Consider the following 27,910-nt stretch of genomic DNA (forward strand, 5'->3'; position numbering starts at 1 on the left):
GCAGTAAAAAAAAGGGATTGGAAATTACAGTAACATTGATCAGCTCTATGTATAATTTCATAATACAACACATTGGCACATAAACTAGGCAACAATGATCAACATTTATCACAATAACATGAACATACTTTAAATCTCTACATATTCCATTTTCATGTAAATATATTTTTTAATTTACGTATGTATATTATATACATATATATATATATATACACACACACACACACATATATATATATATATATATATATTTATATAAAATTAACCTATAGTGTAGGGATACAATACTCTTACTGTATCTCATTGAATTTCAAGCTCATACAATCGTTTTTAGCTATTATATGAATATTTTTATAATATGCACTAATCCAATATTATCTAATTATGTATTTTCTACCCCCATTGCATTCCGAAACTTCTTTCTGTTACACAAGACTTTTCCCAAAGTTTATTCATACCCAAACCATTTGATTTATTTACCAGATTATCACGTATATGTAATGTTTACATCGTTTTACTGGTTTTGTTTTATTCATTAACCTTGATTAACTACCCGGTACGAATTGAAATATGTTTAGCCCCTTCTGTATCAGGTAGCATGATCTCAACAGGCAATTATATCGAAATTGATGAAACACAATCAAAGTTCCCTGTTTTCAAAACATGAAATGATAATTCGTTCCAATGTAGTAAATGAAGGTGTGCGATCAAGTAGGAATAACAGAGGCTCAAATAATACTACTATTATTAAACATAAAAATGCTTTGAGTTTTCAAAGTGATACTAAGAGTTTGGTAGATACTTCTGCTAGGTTCAAATCTAATTTTCATGTGCTCTGGTAATCTGGGTTTAATTACAAGCTTGGAAAAAAGTAAAAGCTCTAGGAAACTTTGATTACTTCCACATTTTCCTGGGGAATCGATTGCCTGTTGGAATAAAATATTCCTAAGGGAATAACTGTGCCTTAGCTATATTCCTACATGAAGGGTATAGATGGGTAGGACTTTTTTTTTAAACGATAATTAATTTGCTTACAAATTCGTATCCAATCGACTATCAACAATAACATCAATAATATCTAATCAACGTATTAAGTAACACATGATAATGCCTTAAACTCGTAATAGGAGCCGGATCGTTTCCATCGCTTAATAATTTCTTCGAATCGTATCCTTTGCTCATTGTACTAACAGTTGCCCTTTCAATCTTATCCTTTCACTGACCTATTATTTTATTTTATTACTAACGTTTCGTATAAAATTGTTTACCTAATTATTATTAATATTATATTTAATTATACATGTGTCAATTCTAAAGTGAGATTTATCTGTACTGGAGTAAATTATTAATTCAATTTTTGGATTATCTCAATGTAATCGACGCTTACTTGTTATGTTGAACAACTTTCATTTATCAGTATTCTTATGAATCTGCATCAATTAGCTATCACTCACCCTCACCAGTGAATTTACTTCTCTAATTAGTTGAAAGTCAGACAATAGTTGAGATTTTCAACAATTCCCAGAACTAAAAAATGTCCGCATAAAGCCTACTATCTGTTAAAGAACATTTTGGAGTCTTTGAAATAAATGAAATTTGTAAGTGCAAGATGAATAATGCAATGAACTGTCAGTATTCTTCGTCGCTTGACTGCGTACTGTATGCGACTTGTTCATGCCACCAGTCTCGTACTTCTACCATTATGCTTGATACCTTAGGCATCATAGCTTTGTTGTTTTGTACATCTTTTGGTTGTCGATTTTGCTCAAGTCCTTCAGTGACATGTGGCAAATTATTTTTTGCCACAGCTGAAATATCGGAAATGTTATACGGAATTCACACTTTTCAGCAAAACTTTCATTTTTATAGTCTACTTACACGGTGGTCTATTGTTTCGTTTTTTCGCTGCAGCAATCTTATCTTTATCAGTTCTTACAGTCGCAGGATCAGATAACATTGGGGCAAGATATTTCCGTCCAGAACCACTGCCAATACTATCAGACCTTGGAAGTACTACTGGTTTTTTACTCCTATGCCTAAGTCCGTCACCATCCTAAAAAAACGTGGATGTCAGTTTGTTTTTGCCACTTTATGTAAGTACAGCTAAATGCTATTTGTGTTCATATTGTCGAAGTGAAATTTTCTCCCACATGATTCCATTCTATTCTCGATTATTATAATGAATAGTACTTGCACCAAGAGTACAGATTTACCCACAGTGAGGCAAATCAGAGAAAAATGGGCATGTTCATCAAAGTCCAAAATAACTCCTCATATTTAGACTCTAATAATTCTCTACTGTAATTTAGAACTGTACTGAATATTGTCCGAACCTTCGTTTCAGCCTCATCATCTCTATCCACGGTATTCTCTTTTTTTTCTTCAACATGATCCTGTAGTGACATTAGTGCATCATTGGTGGCCCTTAAACCAGCAAGCAAACTGTTTTGTTGTTTCTGAAACGAATTATCATTTTCCAATTTGCTCGTAATTTGCAAATCATATTTGTTTCGTTATTTATAATGAAGTCGTATTTACCCCAACTGCTCTTATTTTTTTCAAACATCCTTCCAACCAGGTTCGTATCGTTTGCTTTGCAACTTCCTCTTCTATTATATACTCAAATTCCTCACGTGCCAAAAGTTCCTCCAATTGAAGAGCCTTTCTGATATCGACTGACCGGTATGACAGCATACTGATAATAGAAATAATTAATTATTTGTAAATAATTTATATGTATCGATAAATCGTTGTGTAAGTCAGAGCCTACTTTATCACATCGTGGAACGTTACATCTTCTCCATTGTGCAACCTCTCTAATTCGTAGCACATGTACTTGAACAAGAGCCTATCCTTCTGTGGGTCAGTTTCCAATCTTCCTTTTAACAATCGTAAAATAAATTTAACCTGAAATGAATATTATAATCAGAGAGATCTTTCAATTGACAATCGCAACTTTGTAAGGACGAAATATCTTTAAGTGTGCTGTGCATGAATTCTGGACTGATGGAATGGTTCTTGCAATTTCGTTGAAAATTAGTACAATCAGTATTGGATAAAGGAACATTGATCATTGTTTACCCTCCTAACTGGAATAACACCTCTTTGATGGATGTCTACAACATTCCATGTATTTTGGAAATTTCTGATGTCTGCATAGGACAGTAATGCATCTTCTTCATTTGAATAGAAGAGTGAGAAGTTTTCCATGATGATAGCTAAAAGTAATTGAGATTTAGTGGGTAAATTTAAATAATTTGAAGTTTTTCAATTTTTGGACTTACAGAACAGTGAAGGTAAAATGACTTTAGAATAAAATATAATAATATCTACATACCCACTAGTAAGTTCAGAACAATATACGTTATTATCACATAGAATGTGCAAAAGTAAATAAGCGAGGCATGAAAATTTCCACAGTCAGTTTCCCAATAATTCGCAGCTGGTGTACAATATGGTGGTTGAATCATGCAATCATGCATAATTTTATTCCAATCTTCTCCTGTTACTATTCGAAACAGCATTGCAACACCGGTTACAGGAGATTCGAAATTGGCACGTCTGAAAATCATTTATGGTCAATTAGATACTGCCCCCTCATTGTATCAAAAAAGAAGAGAATCGGATACGTTTCACTGAGGAAGTAGGAGGAATACTTCTTGATTTCAATTTAGAAAATTTTATTCCTATCCTCCGTAACTTCGAGGTAACAATGCCTGCACTGACCTTCCAATTCCTTCGCCGTACTTAACTGTTCCAAAAATAATAGTTCCTGCAAGAGCATAAAAAAATACAAGCAGAAACATGCCGAATATGATGAAGAAGCTTTTGCAGACTGACACACCAACGGTCAACATCAGCATTTTTAATGTAGTGTGCTTTCCAGTGATCGTAAAAAATCTTAATATCACGACCATAAATCCGATGAAGTACGACAAATCATTCTAAAATTGAAATTCATTTGTATGTCAATGAGGATACAATAGCTGTGAAACGTTCAAATTCTATTTCGCCTGATTTCCTTACTTTGATCATCCAGTGAATAATTATCCAAATTACTCCGACAACCGTGACCAACAGGTCGTATCTGTTTCGTCTAGATTGCCAATAACCACGGGGAGTAAATGCTATATTTTTCATTACAACTTCGACTAGAAATACTAATGTTAGTATCGTTGACACTGTCGCTAACGGTTCTGTGTGTTCCTCTTCACTTCTCCACTAAAAATTAAGCATTTGATTGTGGATAAACTGATGCGTCTTCACCAAAAACCAAAACAATTCTAAATTGTTACACTTACAGAAACACAGAGTAATCCGCTGTTTATAAGCACCATTACAGCAATAAACCTCTTGAAATAAATATTTTGTGTAATGTCATAAATGAATGCTCGGAACTTCTTTCCATCAGGCCTAGGAGGGAGATGCAGTGGCTGAGCGATTTTCAATCTTTTCTTCAAGTCACACCTAATGTAGTACAATTATTTCAACACAGTTATTCAATATTGTATGAAATTGAACATTTGCAGTAACTGATATTTCTCTGCAAATCCTTACCAACGTCTTTGATCAACAGTCAATAACGCTGTACCCTTGTTCTCAGAGTAATTAGCGATGACAACGCCGACAAATAAAGTCAGTCCAATCATGCATCCAAGAAATATATATATGTGTATGTAAATGGCATGAACCTGAAACATGATAGAATTGAAATACTGTAACGTTGTTGAAATGTGAATGAACAACTTGAGTAAGAGGAACGATACTCACTGGTCCAAGTGCTTTTATCAAAACGTCACGAACGTCTAGCCAGCCTTTGAATGAGAGTACTTCAAAGAGCGCAAGCATGGCATCGCCAATATTGTCAAAATTAAATCTCCTTGGATTCGCCCTGGAAGTAATAAGTTTTGAATTGAGTAGAAAAATGTAGAATTGTGGCCTTTGCTTCAGTCAAATGAGTCTTGGAGTGAAATAGCCAAATAGACTACGTGTAAAGTTTGATTGGAAAATGGAGCTCACCAAACTCGAGGAACCAGTATAGAAGGATAGCTTTCGTTATCTCCTGGCTGCAGTTTCATTTTAGTTACAAAAACTCTTCTCATGAAAACACCAACACAATCCTCTCTTCTCAAAATTGTTGGATCATTGCAGCGAGCTAATCGACCGCCATATAATTGCACACCATAGCTTGCGAAGACAAACATTAGTAAGATCAGCAACGTAGATACCTTGAAGTAGATTTTGTGTTTTTATGTGCATATAATTACTGTTTAAAGATGACTGGAATGCTGACCACATTTCTTAAAAAAATTATTTCATAAGCTACTAACCAGTAAAATTTCTTTGAAGCCTCTGCACAACTCATACACAACTTTTCTCATATGGGGAACTAATGTGAATATTCTCAAAGGCCGAACACAGCGCAATATCATCAGTAGTTGTGCACCAGAATTAGGAGGAACACTTTTTGGCATCCAGCAAAGAAAGACCAAGCTCACCTGTGGAGGAAGAATACTTTTTGTACAATGGAATACGATAATGAATATTATGTACAAGCTTACCACGTATATAAACACGTCCAATACAGAAGCTACGTCCTTGATATAAGCTTTTGGAGTGAAAAAAAGACCATCAGCAAGTATTTTTAATGCTAGTTCAAAGCTCATAAATATTACAAAGCCATATTCTGCTATTTGAAGGGCTGGAACTTCCATCACTCGATACTTAGGTGTCTCAAACATCATGGATAAGCAAGACAATGTTGTTGCGCATATCATTACCCAATCTAGGTACGTTACAAGGCCCAGAAAGTTACTGTAAATAAAAACATATGCTTAAGTAGTGGGAGTCACGATTCTATATTTTGAATTGAATTCGTTATTGTTCAAAAAAATTTAATCAACGTTTTCGCATCTACTTACTGCAGGCTTTTATATTGCACTTTTCTTTCTTTTCCAGTTAGTGGGTCTTTCAAGCGTGCATCATATCTAGCGTAAACAAGCAGCTGACATATTTTCCTGAATTTGCTCTCACGTGGCACAGCAAACAATGGAGTATCAAAAAAAGGGTGGTTCTCTCTCAAGTCATCCTCACGTTGATTTCTTGGAAAATTTTATGAAAATGTATAAACTTATGGAGATGTAAGTACTAGGATATAAAATGACCAGAGAGGTATGAGAACTTTGCAATTAGCTGGATATCGTACCTCCGCATTTCCGCTTGTTGTCTTTTGGCCTGTAACAATTTGATATCTAAGTCGTGCGGCCTGCTTCTGGACGAACTGACTCTATTTATTGCTCCAATATCGCCGTTTTCCATTAGGTGTTCATAGGTTTGTTTTAACTTTATTGATCCGCTTCGAACACTTCTTCGAATCGACCTGTATCAAAAACGTGACCTAACTACTGTTTCACTGTGCCACAGAGTAATAATTTTTTTTTTGAAAAGTCTTGAATGACTCACTTTTTTTGATCTATTCGTAACTGTTTTGCGCTGCTGACGGTGCCTTGTGGTTTAAGTAGAGTTTTTCCTGGTACTGGAATCATTGCTGAATCCCCCAACATCAATCTTTGATTATTAGAATCACTGTGAAACAAATCAAGATTTGTTTGAAAAATTCTGTCTAATGTTCTATGCACATGAAATAAGATGTCTTGTTTAATTCAAATTTGCAAAGTAGTCTATAAATTTTGTAGACTCTTACTTAATGATGTAGGTGATTGCAGCTTTTCGTAAATTTGTTACGATATTTCTCACTTTTGGTGGGTTATTCAATATCTTGACAGGCCTCTGCTTGCGGTATACCATTTTGGAATCAAATGTTTCATTTACTTTCTTGACCCCTTCGTTTTCATCATCTTCCACTTCAAATATAAACTGCCTCATAAAACTTTCTCTTACCTAATAAATGCAATAATAATAATTTTTTAATTCCTTGAGTTTTTCAATCTTATATGTCAGTCCCATTGCAGAGACGTATATACCTTTGGAAGATTGAAATCTGATGGCACTTTGTGCAAACAAGTCATTTGTGGACTATCTGGAAATCTTTCAAATATCCGCAATCTGAATGGAAGTGTTTCCTTTATCTCAGCACTTTGTTCTCTAAATTTCAACTGTTTCAGTTTCTTTATGTCTTCGTCTAGTTCTAAATTATCCAAAATGACTGCGACGAATAAACTCAAGACTATCTGAAAAAAGGTTTTTAGTGAAGAAACTTTTTACCCTGTACATAAAATTAGTAACGAATGAAAGTTAATCAGATGGTCATTATTACCAGCGTGACAAACAAGTGGTACAGAATAAAATATACTGCAACAAATGGAGCCATTGTTTCATGAGTGCGTAGCATTGTTTCATCCATAACTTCGACCCAAGCCTCTTGTGTCAAAATTTGGAACATGGACATAAACGCCTGTAAATAAAGTATAGATACTATTACAGTTTCTATAGTTTTTTTGCGGAAATCAATGTTGTAGTAGTCCAAAGTTACCTCACCTCGGGAAAACTCTCAAATTTCGTGAAATCGCATAGATAACAAAACAACTGCATCGAAATACTGGATGATATGACTAGCAGGCACATAGTGAAGATGATTAGACTACCGAGTTTTTTACCAGGGCCAAATATCTTGTAGACAAAGTCTTCCAGCATTGGGGAAGCCTTAATAAGTCTGAATACACGTAGCACCTGAAAATGTCACACGTGTCGTAACATTTGGTCAAGTTAAAACTTGGGAAGTAGAATGGTTTTTACCTGAAAATACGTGAATCCAGATAAGTAAAAAAGTGGTATAACGTGGAAAGTAGTCCCAATTGCTAATAGCAATTCAAATTTATGAATTGAATGCCGGTAATAACCTCGGAATCCCAGACACCAGATTTTGAACAGAGTTTCGAGGTCCAAAAATATCGTAAAAACAATCTGCAGTAATAAATTTCACGTATACACGTACTGATAGAACTAATATACAGAATAAAATTGTGACATATGTTGATTTTTCAAAACTTTTTGATTGCTGGTATTAATTTGTTTTGAGTAATATTTTAAAGCTGTCTTGAAAATAAGAAGTTACTGACTTCTGCATAATAATAGTTGTCATAGTAAGTATGTCTTGGTCTTTCATCATGCTTAAAGTTCATCGTTGCAGTGGTAATGCCGTTCGCCAGAATAGCACACATTACAACCATACGGAATTGCGGGGATCGCAGTACTGCATGACAAAATGGTGATGCTAAACCAGCGTGTTTATTGTCATCCAAAGTTATAAGTTTCCAGCCATTGTCGTCACCGGTTAAAATCTGAAATTGCATTGAACTAATCTGTTGAGACTGAATCGAAAAAAATGAAAACAAACTCTCTATTCCACAGTTAAAATGGTTGAAAAATGCATTACATTGACTGGGTATACGAATTTTGGATAAAACAACTTCATGCTAGAGAAAGTGTTAGTTTTAAATTCACCTGCGATGCAGAACTCCCACTAATATGTCCTCTGACACCCCACATTTGTTGAAATTGGACCCGAATTTCATTAAACGTTTCAGTTATTACGGCTATGAAAACGTTTTTCACAAGCCATGCTAGGAAAAAGATCATAGTGCTGAAGTAGAAGGCTGCTCTCCAACCTGGCAGACTATCAATAGCTCGGTACATGATGAAAACCCATCCTTCTTGAGACGCCGCTTGATAGACGGTGAAAATACTAGTCGCTAAAATAAGCAGATTCGATCATACCTAATTTTTGATAGTGACTTGTTAATTTTGATAAATGCATACTTTTATTTCACACTCACCGAACTCGTCAAATCCATTGAAACCCATAATATACCTGGATAGTTCTAATTTCATACACTTCATACCCTCAGGACACTGATACCCAGATTCTGGATCCGTAGAACAAAAAGTGTCTGGAATTGCTAAGCTATTTATCGTAATATGATTTGAGTCTGTTGTGTTCAGAACACAGTGATTTTTTAGCTCCCCAAAAAATTGCACTCCCAGTAATCCGTAAAGAGACATAAAGAAAAGGAAGAACAACGTTACATTGTAAATTTGTTGGCTTGATCGTCTGAAAATGAATATTCCATGTATAAGTATATCACATGTGACAAAGTATCAAAAATCTATATATTTATCGGCATGTTATTTTCTCTGTACTAGAAAATCTAAGTCATTGAACTCCACTACATTCTCACATGAAACTATAGTGATATGTTATAATTACATGATTATATCTATAATACGTTCTTACTTGAAAATTTGATTTATTCTTGATTTTGGCATAGAGAACTTGAGGAAGACACGAAGAAAGCGAATCATAATCAGTGGCCTCGGTGCTCTCAAGATGGATGCATAACTGAATCGCAAGACAAGACCTAGCATCTCAAACATTTGCAGGATGACAGAGAGCCATAAAAAGAATACCATACTCGCATCGAACTGGCACCAATGATCTTTCAAGTAAGGCACTTCACCCTGAAATGAACTAGACTGAGAACATATTCTGCTATTGCAACTATGGAACGTCTGAAATCACCAAGTTTTCTAATGCTAACTGAAGTTATTTATTTCGAGGTATAGCTCTGACAAATATGCAGTACATACTTTTTTACCAGCATCAATACTTTGTTAGAACTACTTTTCAGATCAATAATCATTCAACAATTACAAGCGATGCGTTCTATTGAAATTGTGTTGTCAGTTAGCCAACAAAAGTAAATCTTTTAACATATTTTTGAACAATAAAGAAAATTGCAGGGTTTTATAGTTTTTGATAATTTAACATATATCGTGGAGATTGACTTTCATTATTAAGCTATTTCAAGGCTAAAAGCTGGCAGCATAACTATATTGCTTGGCTGAACATAACGAGGTTTTTTACGAATTAGTGCATAAGATATATTTAATAACTTTTTTTTATCAACAACAGGGAAGCACAAAACGACACATATTAGTAATAAAAATAGTTCTCACAGTTGTTCTGACCTTCAGTATGCCACGAATGTGCATCTTGGCAATCATCTCGGCAGTGAATAGAAATGTGACAACCAAATCGCACACAAAGGTGACATACTGCAGTGGAGGTACCCTCTCGAAAGTTTTTGGTGTGTTAAGGCAGACAGAGGCTAGCGATACTAGAGCGCAAAGCCTCATCAGCCTGCGAACCCATAGCTACAAAGCAAAATAAGAAACATTGTCACTTTAATTCCATCATTCTTTTATACTTTCTCATATATTGTTCTCACTTTGTTGACCCATTCGATATCTGCACTTTCGTTCAGACACTCTTCTGGACCGTAATCTGCCAGAACAGGCTCTCCTTTGAGGCTCTGCTTCCTCCCCAACATCATAATAGGTATTATATTCGCAATGGTGAAGCCTAAAAAACAAATGTTTAAATTATTTGGATGCATTACAACGCCACCATAACTTGATAAACAACATTCAACACTCTGCCCATTTATTATTAGGTGCGTGGATGTTAGTAGATCAGACAATCAGTCTCTGATACTTGACACTTTACTAGTGGACACTTAATCACATAAAAAATGATGATTGATCTATGGCCAATAGGTTGAAGAATGATTTGGAATTTAACTATTAGTTAAAATAACGACATTCAGGTACAGTCAGAATTATTTCTCAAATGCAGTATCGATCAGTTTGTAATCTAATGACGAATGAATGTGTGTCGACATATATTATTAAGGTAAAATGTAAATAGACACATACACAAGCATATTAACATCCAGCTTTCAAACACAATGATTTAACTCCCATACTCACGTGACGTTCTAATTTCACCGCTATTATGTATTGTCAAAACACTAGCTGAAAATTATTTTGAAAACATAAGCGGTCTGACATATTTCTTTCTAATATCTAGCTCTGCTTAATCTACACATTTAGAACGAGTTTGATAGTATAAGATGTGTAGATATGAAACATTTTTCAATGAAATTGAATGGTCAATATGCTTCTTATACGGTAAACCAGAGATAAGTTGATCTTGTTAAGGAGGGTTTTTACTAGTTTTTGCAATATGATTATATAGAATATTTTAATAAAGCTCAAATACAGTTCAATAAATCATTTCGAACTGGGTGCAACTGTTGATCAAGATCATTAGTTGAGTCTCGTTAAGTGATGAAAGTGACAGTTAGTAATTTCAGTAGATTTGAAATAATTGTAGTTTTTTTTACCAAGATAGAAGGAAGTGAACAAATTGTGAATATTAAAAAATTGTACACAGTTTTGGGTATAAAAAGATAATTATGGGGTATAAGAATGCATTTGTTCTTTCACAACTCGTTCAATATAATCAAAGTCTTACCGTTCTTGTAACAATTTGGTCAACCAATAAACTCTGCCTTCACGGCAATTCGTATAAACTACATTTTGTATAAAATAACAACAAAACTCAACGATTAATAAACATTTTAATAATAACAAGGTAGTGGCATGGTGATCATTTTGTAGGGCAGGTACAGCCAGCTGGGATGCTGGGCATGAGCAGTCAGCACCAATTTGAAAATCAATATTAGAAACGCTAAGTTGCAGTTTATACGCGATTTCTTTTTACTAAAGAAATTTGTTGAGACATGCAACATTAGGTGACGAATTGTAATATGAACTTGACTGTACGTAGCTACAGTAACTGTTATATTGATTTGTTTCATTTACATACTTGAAACATAACATATAATACTTACAGATATGAAAAAAATAGACCAAATACGGAAACAATAAAAGAAGACACAAATTTGGAATTTAGTATGAAAAAATTAAGAAACTTTGATTTATCTTAACTTATTTATTTAAGGATAAAATAAAACAATAAAATACAATTAGAAATTACTAAACCGGTAATGCTGGAATCGTTGAAAATGATTAAATCATTTTGAACACGTATTTTTTTATTGTAGTATTTCTGCTCAATTGTTCATTTCTATAATACTAATTGTACAACATTTGTAAATAGTTATGCAACTGAGAATATATTTCCCTGCCATGAGTGGTAAATAGAGTAGTAATTCTTGAATCTTTGGTGGTTGAAGTTTGTTCTCATTTCAAGCATGTTTCAACGGATTCAGATACAATTCGATTACTAGACATAACTTGGAAATTTATGCTGTATGTGGATGTAATTGTGTCTAATACTGCCATAAGCTATTGCAAAAAAAAATAGCTCTTCATTTGTTTTCTACTGTATTAGCACCTGCTATCATTTTAGAAAATTCGGAATTTGGGTCTTTAAGAAGATTATATGGCTTATCAAATTCTAATATTTTGCCACTGTTCATAACGAGGACTCGGTCAAGGAACAAAACAGTTTGTAGCCTGTGTGCTATGATCAGTATTGTGCAGAAAGAAAACTCCTGTTGAATTGTAGTCTGAACAGCAATCTCAGTTTCTGGATCTACAGCGGCAGTTGCTTCATCCATAACAAGTATCTAAAATAAATGGTATATCTTCAGTTTTAAAGTACATCGATGCACAAAGATGTTGAATTTTCTTGTATATCCAGTTAAGCAACAAACCTTAGACTCCCTGAGCAATGCTCTTGATAAACAAAGCAGCTGCCTTTCACCGACGCTTAAATTGTCTCCTCCATACCCAACAGATGCGTCAAGATGACCATTTATCGATTGTACTCTATTCTTCAGTTTGGTTTTTTCAAGCGCTCGCCATATTTCTGAATCTGTGTAACGTTTGAATGGATCCAGATTCGATCTGAAAGTTTAAGTCCAGTGCATCATAGAAGCAAGTTGAGTAGGTTTCGTTGACGTAAACATTAGTACAATGTTCCAAGCCCTGCACTCTCATAATAATGGAACACGCACTCGTACCTTATTTACAAACTGAAAGAGATAGCTGAGAACTGATGTCTAAATGTCTGCCTATACTACTCGCAGTATACATGTATGATGCTCTCTTTTTCTGTGTGTTTTACTACACAACAACGAGTTGCATGTATTTTGAATCGCAAAGGACACATACCTTATACTTCCGTTAAACAGTATTGGGTCCTGTGGGATGATCGAAAGTTTTGTTCTTAACTGACCGAGGTTTATTTCTGATATATCAACATTGTCTATTTCTATTTTTCCCTCCGTCAACTCGACTAGCCTGAATAAGGCTGCTGTAAGGGAACTCTTCCCTGATCCTGTCCTCCCGACAATGCCTATAATTTCAAAGTGGCAAATTTTGAAAAATAATTACTTGCAGATTGGGTTTGAGCTCATAAATTGACTTTGTTCCGACAAATAGGTAAATCTCCCCTCATGCATAACATCTATTAAAATTGATTTACACCCCCAAAACAATGTTCCACACATTCAATTTTGCAATGAAAATTATTAAAAGTAGCAAGAAGGTCTCAAAAGTTGCAACTCACTTCTAAAGCGTGCTATTCGCGTGATGTGTGTCGTTATTCAATGTTCGGAGCATGGTAATTAGTATCGAAATCTAGATTTCGTACATTAGCATACAGTTTCAAACATTACTTTAAATCGAAAGTACTTATATACTTATTCAAATGTTATTCATAAACACCTGTTAGCTTTCTTTTAAGGGTGTTGAAAAAATTCGTCAAAAAGGCAAGTATCAAAATAAATTACAGAACTTACCAATCTTTTCTCCAGCATCGACATTGAACGAAACATTCTTCAGGATAACGGGAGCCTCTTCTCCGTACGCCATGCTTACATTTTGGAATTTTATACTTGCTGCCACTGGCCAACCTGATGGTGGTTGAAGGATTCGTTGACTGATGTTACCCTCGCCTACTAATGTCTACGAAAGTATGCAATTGGATATAAACTAATGGGTAATAAGGTTCGAAGCTTGCGTTAAAGTACTCGCCAAAACCTTTTCGATTAACACTGGATGTTATAACATATCTGATCTCTATACTTAATTATGAAATACTTACTCTGAGATAGTGATTTATTCTTTCAACACTGATGAATTTAACTTCTGTTTCTGAAGCTAATCTTATAGTGTATTGAAATACACCCGAGATGTGTGCTGCATATGAAAGAGCAAGACCAGCTAAGGCTGGTGGAAGTTCGCCTTGTAAAGCTATTACCAAGAATGCAGTTATTGCTATTACTGTTGCTGATAAACAGTCGACTCTCACTGCAAGCCACCTCATGGCTATCGAACACATGAACATACACTGGCTATTTTCATCAAACATGCAATTGAACCTGTAGAGAACAAAAATCATATATAGACGTCCCGAGCTCGAGTGATGTAAGTGATAAACAGCACTTATTGTTAAGGATATAGAAACTGAAAATGATGCTAAGATTATCATTTATATATTTCGGAAGTCTATAAGATAAAGGTTCCACAGTGTTCTTACTTTGTCAGAAATTCAGTTTCTTTTTCAAAGGCGTGTATTGTACTAAGTCCTTGAACTGTGGCTGTAACGTAACTGATAATTGGCGCACGTGACTTGTTTTCCATGCGTTTCAGATCTCTAGCTGCTACTCTAAATAAATTTCAAAAAAACTTCTCATACCCTGTATTAAGTGATTGCAGATGTAATGCAATTTGACACAAAATTATTCTCACCGGAATACTTTGCTGACGAAGTAGTAGACTATAGCCAAAATACATACAGGCAAAATGAACCATGGCAGCACCAAGCATATGACCAGTATAGCAAAAAATATTACAAATAAATTCTGCATAAGACTTGTTAAGCTAATCGGAAGCCTGTTATCAACTGAAAATGAAAGCATTTTATTACATATATATTCGAAAGGATATAATAGATGAATTTTCAGGAAACTTCTACGACTTCACGCATAAAGAAATCACGAGTGAAAGAAAGTTGAAAGAATTGATGGTCATATGAAATTTATTGACATTGAAAATTCATCTTTCGAGTAGGTAAAGTACCTGATGACATATGAAAACAGTAGCAAACCTTCGTCCATGTCTCTGCTGAATAAGTGTTGTATTCGTCCAGTTGGGGTTGTATCAAAAAATCTCATCGGACACTGAATTATTTTTTGAAACAAATCGTTGTGTAATTTTGTGGAAGCTTTTAATGTTGCTCTTGTTAATACTAAACTACGCAGTAAACTTGTGAATAGCATCAGTCCTATTGTACTACTATAGACTGCTTGATAATACCAAAAGTCTGGATTGTCATTTATATTGTTTAACTCTGTTGTTGCATTATGGTGCATGGCTGTTGTATTTAGCTAGGGAATAAATATCGAACGTAAGTTAAAACCATACTTGTCTAGTATCTGTACGCATAACAAACAAATAATACTTACACCGTTGCCAGCTTTTATCCACAAAGCGAGCCACCAAGAACTAAAAGCAGAGCTTCCAACAGATATCGCGAATGCTAGAATTACTATGCAACTGAAAAAATATCCACCAGCTGCCATAATGTATGAGTGATACGTATCTACTTTTATAGTTCCTTTCTGAAGATCCTCAGCAATAGTTAGCACTAAATTTTTGAATGAATATTAAATGAACGAAATACATGGTGACAGAGTAATTAAATATTAGACGACGACTGGTTTGAATGATAAATTTACTGATCGAAGAAACGATTTTAGGTATTCACCTGGAGTACCCAATATCTCATCATTTTCTGTGGCAGTATCGGTGTTGGTGTCGGTGCCCGGAGAACTAACTTCATTCTCCTTATCGGGTAAGCTGTTGTCAACTGATTGTAAGTTGGACCCAATCTTTTCACTAAAAGAAAGCAATTGCTTGAGAATCTAAGAATACAGTTGCTACTCTATTTTAAGAAGAAGCATGTATACCAATTGACAACTTACTCCATTGACATAGCAAAATCAGTTTCATCATTAGCTGAGATAGCTGTAACCATCAGAGCATATTCATTACCCAGTTTCATTAACTCATCATGTGTACCATGTTCTATAATTCTGCCATCATGCATCATGTAGATGTCGTCGCAATGATTCAAGTACTTGAAGGAATTGGGAAATGTGTTTGAAAAGGAACAATTGATAAAAGTTCAAGCACCGTGTGCAATCTGATCAGAAACTCACCTGAACTTGGTGTGTAACAAAGAGTACGGTTTTTCCTTTCAAAGCCCCACGTATCAATTTATAAAAAATATGGGCTCCTACACGTGTGTCAACAGCACTTAGCGGATCGTCCAAAAAATAAATGTCTCTGTCGAAAGTGGATTCTTGTCAATCAATTGATAATTTCAGTCGCAGCACAGAAATGATTCAAAATCGAAATGTCTACCCATCATTACCGATCGGCATAAAGTGCTCTAGCCAGAGCAACTCTCTGTTTTTGACCACCGGATAAATTCACTCCTTTCTCTCCGATTTCGGTTTGATCCCCACCGGGCATTTCAGCAATGTCTTGACTCAAGTTCGATGCATAAATAGCCTTGAAGTATCTACTGTGGTCAAACTGGGCTCCAAATAATATATTTTCTTGCAATGTGGCATTTATAATCCAGGCTTGCTGACTTACATAGGCGCATGAGCCGTCCCTCATCACCTGGCCTTCTACTATTCGAAGTTGTCCTAGAGCAGCGAGCAAGAGGCTAGACTTTCCACTACCGACGTGCCCACAGATACCAATTAATTTGCCTTTTGTAGCTTCGAATGTTATGTCAGACAACACGTCAATGTACCTAGCATCATGCAAGAGCGTACTCAGTTTCTCATTCTCATTTTTATCTCTTGAATCCTTGAGGTCATTCTGCCTGCATTAAGAAATAATTTATTTTGAAAATAAGTACAGATTTTCACGAGGAACACATTGGCAGTATATGGAGTGACAGTCCTGCGTCCTGTATAATATTTATAATAAACATTTAATCGGATGACTTACCGTTCCTTTTCTGCCACATGAGATCGTCTTTCTCTTTCGGCGTCGAAAGCGTTACAGGCAAATGTTCCATGGTTGATAGCAACTGCCTGAGATTTTAGGATAGGCTTTGAAATCAAGATGCTACCATCTTCCAAAAGTAATACACTCTAGATAACAATGTTATGAAATTATCAAATAACGTCATTTTTCTTACGCTCAATAGACAAACATTCAGAGTTTTAGTAAAACGTAGATTACTCATGCTCGTTTATGGGTGATTAAGAATTTTCTACTAAAATGAATTCATGCAGCACAAAAGAATCGAAGAGCTAATAGCTAACGTAAGTCCCTACGAATTTTGAACTACGTAGTGCTAAATGATTTCTACGTCAGGTTAATCTAACATTGTTATGCTATAAGCCAAGCAAACAACCAAGCACATAGGCAGTAAATATTCCAAAATGTTTTTGAAAATCGTTGAAGTAGTAAGCGAATGAAGTTATTAATACTGTGAGAAATTGAAGAGTACCAACAAACACATTGATCACTGTACTTCAGCTGGCAGATCTGCGAACACGAAATATGTCAAAATGTTTGATACATACGAGTGAAGCGTGAAAAAATTTGTACTGTCAGTCAGTTACAGAATTGAATTGTGCGAACCTACACATGTTCTGACTGGCAAATTGAAAACCCATTGGAATCTTTATGAGACTCGGTTGTGTTGCTTTTCCGATCAACACATTTCTATGCGTAGCCATACAAATTTTTTAGAAAATTAGTCTAAAATATGGACCTTTATTCTGTTGAATGAAATGCCAGTCGTGATTACACATTCTACTCCGTATTCAAATGTGGTCAACGATGAACGAAGCCGCGAATCGAGAAGAGTTATGTAAGGAAATACCTGGAAAAATTGTTGAATTTCTACACATGAGTAACCATTTCATGTCGTGAAACATTAGAAGCAGTGCGTGAGACAATGATTGAGTGAACGCTCATGCTGCAATTGAACCTGTTAGAAGTAATGGCTTTAGAAGCTTGCCATTTTTTTCTGAATACTGTTAGATCAACGAAATAACAAACGCGGAAGCCCAAAAAAAAATTTAATTTGATTCTGGCCACTAAAACTTTGAGGAAAGTGAGATATCGAAAATCCGAGAGTGGTATATACTGAATTTATAAACTAAACATCAGCAAAAAATACTGAAAATTGGAAATGTTATTCACTTTGAAAGATTGAAATTTTTCAAAAATAAATTGAAAAAATTAAATTTACGAGAAAACCGTGATGAAATATTTTTTTTCAACAGCTGCTCGGCTAGTTCATTTTCGATTCCTGTGCAGTGTGCGTAAAGTGCTGTTTCCGAACAGTGTGGTGAAACGATGCTGGCGCATGCGCACAACTGAAATGCTCGATTTTACACACTAGGGCCACACTAAAAATTAGTGTTCTACCTGTGTATGAAATAGATCTATGCATAGATGGATGTATAATTTTTTCCATTCCTATTGCTACTGTTCGTAATAAAGAGAAAACGAAAAACGTATTCCATCATCGTTTCTTTGCTTATTTAACTTGTTTATATACGTATATAATTTTGCACTAATTTCATCCGTTTAAAGTGAATAATTTCTACAATTTTGAGTATTTTCGTCTGAAATTTGGTGTTTGTACAATTGCACAATTCTAGAAATCAAGTGTATAAGATATTTGTTGATCTTGATTTATAGTGTTTCCTCAAACTTAAAAAATCGCACACACCTAATATTTTTTTTCTCTGACTATGTACGTTATTTGGTTGGTACAACGGTATTAAAAACAAAATGACAAATTTCTATGGTTATTACTTCTTATATAAGATTATACACTTGCAGAGTAAGCCCCCACTTAATCTTTTAACGGTGGAGAATCTTACTTCAAAATCGACCTTTTATTAGACATGAAATTTGTAAATAAATTCAATGAATTTCTTATTTGAACTCCCAAACCTGACTGCGATATATCGACCAGCCTCACCGTTAAAAGGCTAATGATCATGCACTACGTTGAATAACTATATTAGCTATAACGATTAGTTATAACCATATTAGTTAATCGACTACATTATCATGAATATATTAGTTGTAACTATATTAGTTGTTTAAACAATTCAAAACTACTACGCAAAGCAAGAGGCAAACGTTTTTACATGAGAAAGGGGTAATAGAGTGTAGCTAATTGTAAGAACCCCATTGCATCGTTTAATAATCAATGAATGACCATCTAGGTACCACTAGCATTTGATCTAATTCCGATTTTGATCTAATTTATATATCGACGGGTCTTGTAAAAACAGACGTATTTTGCCAAGCAGTTCAGAACGGACGTATTTTGAAAGACGTTACCAAAAAAAGCTCTATACACATATTGATATACATCTATATTTCATTTCAATGAATGGAACGCTGAAATGTTTCGTTCATCGATAGAAACATTTCAGCGTTGATTTTATTCAAATAAATCAATCGCTTCAAGAAGCCACTCCGTTAGGCACCCATATTTGGGGGTTGTTTTCAACCCTATGAATCGTTTAAGAGCAGATACAAAAAATACGTGTCTCTTAGTTTCCAACGGACTACAGAATACCGGAAAATTACGTGGATGCGTACCGAAATCCCGGTATATGAACCAGATAAAAATCGGAGGGGTCGACCTAGGGATCCTTGTAAATTACACTACACTAATGAAAAATTTAATGATCTACTTTTACCCTTCCAAATCTCATTTTCAAATAATTCGACTAAAAGACAACCGTCGGCATGGTACAAAGAAGTTTGAGCAATAAACATGTGTCGCATTTTCTGCTTCAGATCGCACCGCTGCTGGATGTATGTAATCAGGGAGAAACTTGAGCATAAGAACAATAGATTTTTTAAATTATTGGTACCGGACTATTCAAGCATTAAGTTGTGCAGCCAGATGCAGTGTTTTTATAAGCTTCCGACTGTGTGAATAAGTGTATGGAAATTAGCGTATCAGTAACACTAAATTAGCGATTGACTTTAATGTGCTGTAAAAGACTTAGAAGGGTAACATTTGCATAAAGTAAATTCTATTATACCGCGATTAGGGGTGCCAAATTAAACTTGTTTGGGTGTTTACTGAAACAGAAGCGAAATGAAATATAAACGCAAGAAGATAGCATTCTAGAAAACCTTGAGTCTGCGAAAGGCAACCATACTTTCAACAATGGTCTGTGACGCATCCCTAAGACGCATCAAGGCTTGTCTTATTTGAGTTCCAAAAAATGTGGAGAGTGGGAATGCCTGTAACGCACATTTAATTATTTATTATCAATCATCGATGTTACAATTTTACTCTGAATTTACAGACGTTTGCCGAAATTGGAAATATGAAACGGTGGAAACGATCTGTATGAGTTAAGTTACTGGAATTTTTTTTTTTAAATCGATGATTTGCAAGTGCGCCGATTGTACAGAGACGCAAATCAATTTGAATTCGTTAAATTAACGTCCAATAATAAATGTTTCTTTTCGTGGCGGAAAAATTCGGACGTATGTACCTTGCCATTCGGATTACAAACGAATGGAGGCTTAATATGCGCATTAGAGTGGAAACGCTTTATACATACCTGAGCTGCTGTTATATTATTTCCAGCAGCAATGTGTGCAAGAAAACTTATGATTGCAGAAATGACTGGTATAGTCGGAACCGTACAAATGCTTAAACACTGTAAACAAGCCGTCTTCAGAAGCAGTGTCTGTTCCTTTTTTCTTACATCTGGAAACATTAAAAAAGAAAAATTACAGCTGTGATAAAATTAGTAAATTATTTTAAAAATGTAGGAATATCTAATATCTAGCTGTTTCAGTGCGTATAGACATTAATATCGTCAAGGCGCCGAGTAACAATTTCTCCAGCGAATTGTCAATCGATACTTTGTATCTAATACAGCGAAATTATTTTCAAGTTGCCGTTTGCTAGCAGATCTTATGAAGATTCTAATACATAATTTTGCATCGATCTGCACAATTTCTGCAGCCACACCTGTGAGCCGATTTATTGCAGTGATACGCAAGGTTCTTCATTCTATGCTATCTACTCGAAAGAATGCTGAATATTTATTGAAGTCCCTCAACAGATCTTGTACTGCAGAATCTGCCGTCAGATCCATACTCAAATAATTAGTGATCTGCCGTATAACTTAAAAAATCTGATCAATTTACTTAATCGGTGTTTACTCAGCTTGTTACTGCGGACATTGTGTCACCTTGTTGAATTATTCAAATGAAAGTACCTAAGAGATCCTGGCTGAAACGTTTTTCCCAAGCATACATTTTGATCAATTTTATGCACTCCAGTATCTCATTCGTCAGTCTTACTCTGAAGTCCGAAATGTTCACTGACTTAGATCGAAGATATCCAGTGTAATAAGATATCGCATACTGCAAACAGTAAAGATCTACATTAATCAGTTTTACCGCAAGCTTCAAGATGCTAGACTTCCAAGTGATTATTTATCTATGATATTTCTTAAAGATCATTCAAACACTATGCTACTAGTACTGAAAATAGAATTTCCTTCCAAGACCTTGTGTAGAAAATAACAAGGCCTTCTATCTACTCAAATCTTTTTTCTTTTTACAGAAATAGAGTTTCATTGAGTTTAATTTTCACTAAGCTTTTCTGCCGCCACGTAAAAAGAGAAATTTTAATCACATCCCACCTGAACAGGGTAAAATAAGAGGAATGTAATCATTCCAAGGAGCGCCATCGGACTAAATACCCACAGAATGTAGCACACTCCCCACACAGTGGTTATCGGACCTGCAATAATCATTGGACCGAAGACGATGGCGTCATATATTCTCTGGGAATCATTGGAGAACATGTTGATTACCTGTGGGAATCAATTATATGCCATTTCTAATATAAATCTGTGTAAAAAGGTAGGGATATTACTATATTCAACCACGTATCACCTGTCCGATACTTTTATCTCCCAAGTAGTTGAGTCGAATAATTTTTTTGAATAATAATGCACAACACGCGGATCTCAGTCTCAAAGCTGTTCTATAACTCAGTCCCCATGCCCAGTGAAGAAGTAATGCGCGTGAGAATTCAGTCGCGGTTAACAAGAACGCCCATTTCAGACCTTCCGTGTATGATCTCCTCTCTGATTGTACATATTCAATAAGTTTTCGCATAAACAAGGTCTGGAAATTAAGATTGTGTTATACGTTTAAAGAATTAGTCCTTCGTTTCGTCGGTATTACTTGCTATTAGTAAACCGTTGTAAATTGCGAACTCACAGAGGTGGCAAAACCGCAAATGAGACTACCGGTATACACGATACTGAAGAACAAAATTCTTGTTCGACAAAATCGCCAGGCCACTCTCCCTAAGGAAACCTTCTCCGGACCCATTTTGGTCAATTCCTGATTCCACAGTAGTTCCAATCTGATTGAAAGTGTTCAATTATCAAAATTGATCGGTTAACCCACGACTATCAGGAGTAATTTATTGCGAAAAGCTCGGATTTATTTCTAAAGATATGTTTCGTTATTCTTTAATTTATCGGACAAAGTGTATTTTCATAACAACCGATCTTTTCAAAGTTAGAAAATACGAACAGATTGTTCATGTAAAATTAATCTTATCTCAGATAAGACAAAATGACGCTAATGAGAGCGGAATTCACTATAATTATTTCGCTGCAATTTCCTTTTAATCGTTTCGATTTTCGTTTTTATTCGCAGTTAATAAAAAATATTATGAACAACTTGTAGAATAGTACCGTTCTGTGTTGTGAGTGCAAGTGTCATAAGGAGATACATCGGGTAGTTCGTTTATACTTATTCCTTTGCTATATGCCTTGTACATCAATTTCGAAACCCACGAATAACTTATGATTGAAAAGAGTCCGGCGCTATCTATCGATCTTACTTTCTCTCCTCTGAAATATTAAAATGAGAAATATTGAATTAGATAGAGATTACAAAAACAAATGTAGGATAAAAAAATATACATATAAGTACGAATTGATTCTATAATATTCTATAATTAGTTACATAAAAATATGTCATTTGTGGTATGCTAAAAATAATGTTTTTTGACTTAGGTTTTAACGATTACTTTTTCTTCCTGCGTATCGGTATCAAATTTTTTGCGGCATTTTTATATCGTACAAGTCCTCTTCCCGATACATGTTTGAAAAGATGCTGATCAATCGATTGCAGGTTGAGATTTTTCTCCACGATCTCAGTATTCTTGGATCTATTCAAAGGAACAATTAAATGAATTATTTTGAAGCTGTTAATATGACTTATACGGTAGAATATATACAGACGTTGTAAGAATAATTACTCAGATCTACTTTTCAGGCTCATATCTGACTTGAGTTTTCGACCGGTTAACATTTCTTTGGGGATTATTTTTACCAAACACTACGACACTCAAAAATTGATAATAACTTCGTCTATGTACATAAAATTCCATTACCACTCAATACATAATTCTAAATACGATTGTTCATACTGGGACGTAATTTTCTCCACAGCAGTTTAAAAGAATTATTATTGCGTTATACTGATATTTTTGTGTTATCTCTAAAGACCGAATGTAATTTATTGGATTAACTTGTTTCGGGCAGGAGTCGCGCGATTATTTCTTAATAACATTGTAGGTGTGATGAAACCTGTGCTACGTATGCATATTTTATGAGTATGAGGCGTTCACTTATTGTCGCTTTCACTCGAGTGCATCTGAAAAAATGGGATTCTACTCAACGAAAATGATTATTTGTACGCAGTGCAAAACACTTTCTAATCAACTATATTGAACGACAAGTTATTAATCTGTGAAAACTTTATATAAAGAAGATGAAACTATACATTGAATTAATTAAAAATTCAGCTGTTTATTAAAGTTTGCGTTCTGCAGGATCGACTCTATCGTATATCGAATGTTGAATATCGGCCAATGTCGGACTCGATCGTGGTTTTCTCAATCTTTGAATCGGAAAAAGATGAGTCCACCAATGAGAATAGTAAAGAATTAACGTCTATTCGACTTTGAAGCAGTGGCGCTTACTCGTGATCCTGAAGATGTTCGATCGCATCTTGACCCTCAGTTTCTTCGCCCGTACGATTCCCATTAGGTCCCATTTCGCTTTAATCACAGTTCAACTTCACGTCAGAAGGAGTATCCACATTATGCGCTCGATCTCGATGGTAAATGCAGAACATGCAGCTGTCACAAAGGCACATCGGTTGAACGATCGAGGAGAGGGGAGGATCGAGGATCATGGACCGTACACGGCTTATCTGTCCCGCATTTGTTCTTACGCTTCTTTGTAGTCGTAATGCTGTATTTGAAAATAATCACGATAAGATAATAATGAACTACCGTTATTTTATAAAGACTATTCCATTCTTTCCACTACACTTGTCATTGACCTGGTCACCCAGCTGTTGATTGTTTTACTTATCACCATTGATTCACACACACACATATATATATGCATACATACATATATATTCTTGTTTCACTTTCAAAGCCGCCTACCTTGATTGTCCGCATTACCGAGGTATGTCCAACTTATCAGTAACACTTTGAACATAGAGTAAGTAGATGTGGAAGTATCCGGCAGACGCCCGATCAACGATAAGATAGCGATGAAGGCTCTCATCGCAAAATTATCAACGCGTCGTTGTGAAAAATCACTTACGTGCAGTTACGCGAGTGTTGGGGGCGTAAATCTACGCCGATACTATTTTTATCGCGAAGAAATGTGTAACTAATATACGGAGTTGACCATGAATGGCTTAAGCTTGGTGCGATCAACTGAACACCATTGAACAATTTTATGGTAAGCATAATTCGATGATAAACCTTGTACACACAACGTACCTGCAAATTTTTTGAATATTAATGACGCACCTCTAAAACTGAGGTGTATTTTCAAGGAGCAATTTTTTTACGATCCGCGCGTGAATTGCTCGTTTTTCGAAGAGACAAATAGAGCCGTGATATTACATATTTTCGAAATTTATCATTCGATACGAGATAATATTAATAATCTTGGCGACAAATTGTGCGGTCTGTAAGTCTAACATAGAGAGCATTGCGGAAATATGTGCAAGTAGTTAATCTTTACTTTAGCACTGTTGTCGATAGGTGAGTTATGCAATTTATTAACAATAAAATTAGAGTAATCCGAATAGCAGCTCAATTATATTCAAACCTAGAAGAATCACGCTGTAGTTGGTTTAGAATTTAATTTTACAAATAACAGGCATAATTATACGAACTTACTGTAAACTAGCCAGGATTAGGAAGCGGATTAGGAGTATAAGGGAACGATAAATAAAACCAGATATTGGCCGGTTGTTGATTGTTGCGGTTGAGCTAAGCTCGCTTAGGATTGAAGGCTGGGAGAAAACTTGCTCTAATGTACTCTAAATACACTTTTTGGGAGAATGATCTAAACGTCTTATAATCATGTCGGAAAGTTTTTCCCAACTTTCATGTGCAGCAAAGTTGGTTTGTTTTCATGTGATTGGAAACGTATAGAACATCGAACGTATCGAAATACTATTTTAAATTTAAATTTCGGTGTATCGATTGTTTGTTAATTGACAATTCCTTATGATGAAACCGAGACACGGTTTTCTATGTATATGTAAATAACTTGTATAAGCGATGCTTGAAATTGAATTCAGGTATCGTTCAAGTTTAGCACAACAGTTGAATTTTTCGTATATACATGCAAATTTTGATGGCAAACCATGATTTTATGGATCAACCATATATGTTCGGAGATTTTTCAATTACCAAAACATCGCACTTTGTAATCGTATGATGAGTAATTTGTAATAATTTCTTTAGCACATTTTATTCGTAAATCGGATTCTTTCTTTTGAACTTCTGATTGCAGGTTTGGCATTCGATCCAGCTGGTATTCAAAATAATTATTATAGGCATGTGAATTACTTCAGGATTTTAAATATACACGCCTGTACTCCTTTTTCAATTTGTAAGGGTGTCAAAAATTTTGAATTTATATTAATCTGGAAAATGTATCAACAAACAGATTGTGGCATACCTACCTACATTAAAATAGAAAGCACGAGACGCTTTCTTGTTCAAACAAATGATGGGAAAATTGAATCCCGACGCGCAGTTATTTATCCAAAATTGCCATTATCTATATTTCTTTATCTGCATTACTTGTACGTCGTTAGGAAATTGTTTTTTTCGAATTGAATTCCGCCAAGATCGGAGCTGGTATATTTTAACAACAAACATTTTATAATTAGGTCTCCCCAAAAACCACTTCTGGTTTAAAAACCTTGCGTCAAATACATTATAAATGTCATCAATACTAATATCGATCCGATAAAAAACTTTAATTAATATGTGAAACTTGGCGTGTCTCGTTCAAGGCATGATGCATACATGAAACGATAATGATAGAACTTGATTTATTCTTCACGGTATTTTTATAAAAAGGCCCGCCAAGTACCACTTAGTAATTTAATATTTTTCTTCCGGATTTATTTAATTCCATTACTGCTTACATTTCGGTCGGAAAGTTTGATCAATTCTTGACTGCCACATTTTAATTTTTATCATACTTAATTATCACTTGTAAGTGGATAAGTTTATGGTCAGTTTGACCCCAGTGTGGCAGTGGTGTGATTCCAGAGAGATGTGGAAGCCAAGGATTAAGTTTCAATCATGTTCTGAAAGTCGAGATCCAGCAGATAAAGGATCTAGAAAGCAGGGAATGTGAAGCGCAGGTCCCCGAAGTCGAAATTCAGGAAGTAGAGGATCTAGAGCGCAGGATCCAGGAGGTAGAGGATCCGGTGCTCGAAATTTGCGGAGCGCGATTCTCGTACGTCTTCTCTACTGCGCGTTTATTTCCGGACTGAGGAATTTGGCTAAGCGATTTTCGTCGTCGACGATTATCGATCGATGACGTCACAGGAGGCAAAATTTTCAGTGACGTCAAAATGTAATTTCTGGACATGTCTCATTGCCAGTCAGCTGCTGGACATGTACCAGAACGCACGTTAATACAAGTTCGCACGCAAAACGATATCGCTGTAGTTATTTATCAGCCCTTTTACATATGATAATCTTATGATTATTTACCAAAGCAAGAGTATTTATTTAAAAGCTCGAATAACCACTAAACAAAAGAATCTGATTGCTGGAAGATTTTCCGGTGGGTTACTAATTCTATTTTGAGAGAGTGCTTTACAGGCTATGTACAAAAAATTCTTGTCTACCAATGATAAATTTTCCGTTTTATGAAACTTACCTGAATTCACATTGCCTCTCCTGTTACATTACGTAATGAAAATCTGTACATTCTGAAAGTGGTGGACTGTTTTTTTGTTTATAATCCAAAGTGAGTGAACAAATTGAGTCATTAGAAATTTTGCAAAATTTTATTTTTTCATGTCACTCATCTTGCGTGGAAAATTCATTATTGTAAACAACACGCTAACGTGAAAAATTAATTAATACCTATTTATTGAGAATTTTTATGAAGTTAATGGTCGTCCAATTTCTGGTGCTTGACCTTCTTAATCTTGTTTTAACTGATCCATACTTCAATGAGTTGTGATCGAAATCTTTTATACGATTTTAAAAACTCGAAATTATCAAACTGTTATGCTCGAAATCAAACAAAGAAAATTAAGAAAATTTAGAAACCAGTCAATAATTGTTTCGATGCATTACCAAATACAGAAATATTTTTTCTTTGCAACGTTTGTATTCGAAAGATGTACCTTGACTTTTCGAGTGATTCGAACTTAAACGTGTAGTCAAGATGGATGGAATTTGCGCATAATTCAACTCTAATTGCAATTATCACACCTGTTAGGTTTGTATTCAAATTAGTTAGATGATGTACCACAGTGTTAGTTTTTTTACAGAGACATTTGCATCCCTCCTATTTCTTTGCAATATGTACAACTCCCAATATTATTATATATCCTCTATAATATTAATCTTGTACAGTAATCTTCAAATAAATTAAATACCCTGCTTAGT

At 35.0% G+C, this 27,910-nt stretch overlaps 2 protein-coding genes and 2 long non-coding RNA genes across 18 annotated transcripts; 2 read left to right on the forward strand and 2 right to left on the reverse strand.

Moving 5' to 3' along the window:
• Positions 1 to 24: 24 nt before the first annotated feature.
• On the reverse strand, positions 25 to 11,769 carry LOC124297017 (sodium leak channel non-selective protein). 5 transcript variants are annotated; one of them, XM_046747568.1, is made up of 31 exons: positions 11,336 to 11,769; positions 10,789 to 10,833; positions 10,248 to 10,381; positions 9,988 to 10,173; positions 9,254 to 9,492; positions 8,796 to 9,070; positions 8,464 to 8,711; positions 8,079 to 8,300; positions 7,756 to 7,923; positions 7,498 to 7,689; positions 7,277 to 7,414; positions 6,984 to 7,190; positions 6,704 to 6,900; positions 6,463 to 6,585; positions 6,206 to 6,379; positions 5,922 to 6,101; positions 5,562 to 5,814; positions 5,331 to 5,498; positions 5,020 to 5,228; positions 4,771 to 4,891; positions 4,558 to 4,691; positions 4,302 to 4,467; positions 4,027 to 4,221; positions 3,727 to 3,944; positions 3,338 to 3,561; positions 3,082 to 3,218; positions 2,771 to 2,907; positions 2,539 to 2,695; positions 2,334 to 2,456; positions 1,879 to 2,053; positions 25 to 1,808 (listed from the first exon to the last, which is right to left on the reverse strand). In XM_046747568.1, exons 3-31 carry the CDS (start codon positions 10,350 to 10,352, stop codon positions 1,630 to 1,632), a joined length of 5,250 nt encoding a protein of 1,749 aa, XP_046603524.1. In that variant the 5' UTR covers positions 10,353 to 10,381; positions 10,789 to 10,833; positions 11,336 to 11,769; the 3' UTR covers positions 25 to 1,629. The 5 variants fall into 5 exon arrangements, with proteins under 5 accessions (XP_046603524.1, XP_046603526.1, XP_046603523.1 ...); XM_046747570.1 differs by lacking the exon at positions 10,789 to 10,833 and having other exon boundaries at positions 9,254 to 9,477; XM_046747567.1 differs by lacking the exon at positions 10,789 to 10,833.
• Positions 11,480 to 16,574, forward strand: LOC124297021 (uncharacterized). Of its 5 annotated transcripts, none has more exons than XR_006906504.1 (5): positions 11,480 to 11,642; positions 13,647 to 13,839; positions 13,993 to 14,259; positions 14,799 to 14,904; positions 15,594 to 15,721. It is a non-coding gene; the product is annotated as an uncharacterized LOC124297021 (long non-coding RNA). The 5 variants fall into 5 exon arrangements; XR_006906503.1 differs by lacking the exon at positions 11,480 to 11,642 and adding an exon at positions 12,399 to 12,467; XR_006906506.1 differs by lacking the exon at positions 11,480 to 11,642 and adding an exon at positions 16,484 to 16,574 and having other exon boundaries at positions 13,706 to 13,839; positions 15,594 to 15,688.
• LOC124297018 (ATP-binding cassette sub-family C member 5-like) lies at positions 11,807 to 26,619 on the reverse strand. 7 transcript variants are annotated; one of them, XM_046747579.1, is made up of 25 exons: positions 24,410 to 24,476; positions 23,936 to 24,209; positions 22,979 to 23,119; positions 22,641 to 22,799; positions 22,156 to 22,303; positions 21,826 to 22,059; positions 21,570 to 21,743; positions 21,141 to 21,288; positions 20,475 to 20,623; positions 20,038 to 20,148; positions 17,636 to 17,746; positions 16,861 to 17,006; positions 16,271 to 16,732; positions 16,056 to 16,182; positions 15,819 to 15,973; positions 15,602 to 15,732; positions 15,300 to 15,481; positions 14,942 to 15,014; positions 14,584 to 14,737; positions 14,372 to 14,500; positions 13,937 to 14,213; positions 13,632 to 13,797; positions 13,003 to 13,186; positions 12,543 to 12,735; positions 11,807 to 12,455 (listed from the first exon to the last, which is right to left on the reverse strand). In XM_046747579.1, the coding sequence occupies exons 2-25, from the start codon at positions 24,007 to 24,009 to the stop codon at positions 12,195 to 12,197; spliced, it is 4,089 nt and encodes a 1,362-aa protein (XP_046603535.1). In that variant the 5' UTR covers positions 24,010 to 24,209; positions 24,410 to 24,476; the 3' UTR covers positions 11,807 to 12,194. The 7 variants fall into 7 exon arrangements, with proteins under 7 accessions (XP_046603535.1, XP_046603534.1, XP_046603531.1 ...); XM_046747575.1 differs by lacking the exon at positions 24,410 to 24,476 and adding an exon at positions 26,425 to 26,619 and having other exon boundaries at positions 11,808 to 12,455; positions 14,942 to 15,221; XM_046747574.1 differs by having other exon boundaries at positions 11,808 to 12,455; positions 14,942 to 15,221.
• On the forward strand, positions 24,462 to 27,506 carry LOC124297022 (uncharacterized). Its single transcript, XR_006906507.1, has 2 exons — positions 24,462 to 24,713; positions 26,538 to 27,506. It is a non-coding gene; the product is annotated as an uncharacterized LOC124297022 (long non-coding RNA).
• Positions 27,507 to 27,910: the final 404 nt, after the last annotated feature.

Source organism: Neodiprion virginianus, chromosome 2 (genome assembly GCF_021901495.1).
Source record: "Neodiprion virginianus isolate iyNeoVirg1 chromosome 2, iyNeoVirg1.1, whole genome shotgun sequence".
NCBI classification, from domain to species: Eukaryota; Metazoa; Arthropoda; class Insecta; order Hymenoptera; family Diprionidae; genus Neodiprion; species Neodiprion virginianus.

Bases quoted from the DNA above. Each gene is read 5' to 3' on its own strand.
- LOC124297017 (XM_046747567.1), bottom strand. From the start codon at position 10,352: ATGATGTTGGGGAGGAAGCAGAGCCTCAAAGGAGAGCCTGTTCTGGCA. The intron at 6,586-6,703 runs GTAAGAGTCTAC...TTTGTTTCACAG, and splicing joins GCAATCACCTACATCATTAA to TGATTCTAATAATCAAAGAT. The intron at 4,692-4,770 runs GTGAGTATCGTT...ATCATGTTTCAG, and splicing joins TGATAAAAGCACTTGGACCA to GTTCATGCCATTTACATACA.
- LOC124297018 (XM_046747575.1), bottom strand. From the start codon at position 24,009: ATGGGACCTAATGGGAATCGTACGGGCGAAGAAACTGAGGGTCAAGAT. The intron at 15,222-15,299 runs GTAAGTATTATT...TTTATTCCCTAG, and splicing joins GGATAAAAGCTGGCAACGGT to CTAAATACAACAGCCATGCA. The intron at 14,738-14,941 runs GTTTGCTACTGT...TTTCATTTTCAG, and splicing joins CAGCAGAGACATGGACGAAG to TTGATAACAGGCTTCCGATT.